The sequence below is a fragment of the Portunus trituberculatus genome, chromosome 11 (assembly GCF_017591435.1).
Source record: "Portunus trituberculatus isolate SZX2019 chromosome 11, ASM1759143v1, whole genome shotgun sequence".
Classification (NCBI taxonomy): Eukaryota; Metazoa; Arthropoda; class Malacostraca; order Decapoda; family Portunidae; genus Portunus; species Portunus trituberculatus.
In genome coordinates, this window is record NC_059265.1 from 6,512,995 (window position 1) to 6,515,898 (window position 2,904).

At 41.5% G+C, this 2,904-nt stretch overlaps 1 protein-coding gene across 1 annotated transcript in view; it reads right to left on the reverse strand.

Annotated features, from left to right (window-relative positions):
- Positions 1–2,158, reverse strand: part of LOC123502482 — an 8,035-nt gene extending 5,877 nt beyond the window's left edge. The window contains exon 1 of the mRNA XM_045251616.1: positions 2,103–2,158. Within this exon, the coding sequence (XP_045107551.1) occupies positions 2,103–2,122 (20 nt within the window). The 5' untranslated portion in view covers positions 2,123–2,158. The remainder of the gene's footprint in view (positions 1–2,102) is intronic.
- Positions 2,159–2,904: the final 746 nt, after the last annotated feature.

Sequence of the window (2,904 nt, forward strand, 5' to 3'; positions counted from 1 at the left end):
CAGTCACATATCAGTCACCCACAGTCTCTTCCATTCACCTATCAGTCACCTGCAACCTCTCCCAGTCACATATCAGTCACCCACAGCCCCCAATCACCCGCAACCTCTTCCAGTCACCCACAGTCTCTCCCAGTCACCTATCAGTCACCCACAGTCTCTCCCAGTCACCTATCAGTCACCACACAGTCTCTCCCAGTCACCTATCAGTCACCCGCAACCTCTCCCAGTCACATATCAGTCACCCGCAGCCTCTCAGTCATCTATCAGTCACCTGCAACCTCTCCCAGTCACATATCAGTCACCCGCAACCTCTCGCAGTCACCTATCAGTCACCCACAGTCTCTCCCAGTCACCTATCAGTCACCCGCAACCTCTCCCAGTCACATATCAGTCACCCGCAGCCTCTCAGTCATCTATCAGTCACCTGCAACCTCTCCCAGTCACATATCAGTCACCCGCAACCTCTCGCAGTCACCTATCAGTCACCCGCAATCTCTCCCAGTCACCTATCAGTCACCCACAACTTCTCCCAGTCACCTATCAGTCACCCACAACCTCTCCCAGTCACATATCAGTCCTCTCCTAGTCACACACAGCCTCTCCAGTCAGGCTTGCCACCCAAGCTAACACTATCATTAACCCCTTCAGTTCCGTGATGCATTTCCATATTCATTTTGGTGACTATTTGGCGACTTTATACAGCTTCACAAACTTATGTGAGGGTTAAAATAGTGAGGACTGTGGCCATTAAACTTCTCACCTCCATAAACCCTTCCTAATGTTAATAAAGCCCTCTAATCACACCCAAAACTCAAGGTAAAATGCGTCCCAGTTCTAAAGGGGTTAATAATGTAACAAATGATCAAAATGCCCTCAGAGACACAGAAACTGGACCACAATTAAGCTCCAGCAATCGCCGCACCTTATCTACTCACCATAAACTTTGACAAAGGTAAAGTGAACAACAGTAAACAAAAAGTGATGATCTATGGACGTGCTAACTATGAGAGAGAGAGAGACTTGGCATGCAGCTCGTAGCCATCAACCCCTTCAGTACCAGGACATATTCATTTTGTGTTTGGGGATTTTATGCAGCTTCAGAAAATCATGTGGGGCATTAAAATACTGAGGACTGTGGCCATTAATCTTGTGACCTCCATAGACACTTGCTAATCTCAATACAATGGTGTAATCATAGCCAAACTGTCTTAAAATGCCCCTCAAAACATGCCAAATTGTGGTAAAACGCCCTCAAGACATGCCAAATTTTCTTAAAATGTCTTCAAAGCCTGCCAAACTGTCTTAAAATACCCTCAAAACATGCCAAATTATCTTATTATGCCCTAAAAACATGCCAAACTCTCCTAATATGCTCACAAAACATGCCAAACTATCTTAATATGCATATAAAACATGCCAAACTGTCTTAAATTGTCCTTAAAACATGTCACTGTCTTAAAATACCTTCATAATATGCCAAACTCCCTTAAAATGCACTGAAAACATAAACTGTCTTAAAATGTCTTTAAAACCTGCCAAACTTTCTTAAAAACATGCTGGATTGTCTTAAATTGTCCTTAAAACATGCTAAGCTATCTTAAAATGCTCTCAAAAGATACCAAACTGTCTTAAAATGCCCTAAAAAAAATCCTAAACTATCTTAAAGTGCCCTCAAAATATGCCAAACTATTTTAAAATGCTATCAAAACATAAGGAGGGAGGGAGGGAGGGAGGGAGGAAGGGAGGAGGAGGGAGGAAGGGAGGGAAGGAAGGAAGGAAGGATGGAAGGAAGAGGAAGGAAAGGAAGAGGAAGGAGGAGGAGGAGGAGGAGGAGGAGGAGGAGGAGGAGGAGGAGGAGGAGGAGGAGGAGGAGGAGGAGGAGGAGGAGGAGGAGGAGGAGGAGGGTGGGAGGAGGAGAGGAGAGGAAGGAAGGAAGGAAGGAGGGAGGGAGGGAGGGAGGAGAGAGAGAGAGAGAGAGAGAGAGAGAGAGAGAGAGAGAGAGAGAGAGAGAGAGAGAGAGAGAGAGAGAGAGAGAGAGAGAGAGAGAGAGAGAGAGAGAGAGATTCAACCTTATAAAATGACAATATTTCTTCTTATCTTACCTTTTCTTCTTCCTCTTCATTCCATCCTTCTTCTCTTCCTCCTCATATCTCTTTCCTCCTCCTCCTCCTCCTGTTCCTTTGGTCTGTTTCTCCATATCTTAACACAATCTGAAAGAATTTAATCAAACTGGATTAATATATATATATATATATATATATATATATATATATATATATATATATATATATATATATATATATATATATATATATATATATATATATATATATATATAGAGAGAGAGAGAGAGAGAGAGAGAGAGAGAGAGAGAGAGAGAGAGAGAGAGAGAGACTGCTAAAATACAATTTTGAGTCCTCTTATATCAGTAAAAAGTTTCAGTCAAATCAGACAAGTGCAATGCATCGCGCATTGCACATCAATATTGTTAATTTCAGCAGAATTTGTGTAATTTCCCTTCTCACACATAAATGAATTTCATTAGTTTTCATGCAAAACATGTTATTTGATGAGATTAATTCTAATTTCTGAATGAGAACTGGCTCTTCATACTTTACTGCATTTTTTTTAATTTTTTTTTTTTATTTATTTATTTATTTATTTATTTTTTTTATTTATTTATTTTTTTAGTAATTTGCAGTGAAGCATCCCAGGACTCACCATGAGGAGGTGGCAGTGTCGAGTCCCACCCTATGCTCCATCCCAACCACGCAACCATTACTGATGGAATTTACAAAACTGACTTAAACTGAGACTTCGTGTTGAATTGTGGCATTGCTGCCCTTGATTTTAGTTTGTTCTGAATGAACCCTTCTCTGTTGCTCTGCCCGCAAACAGATGAAG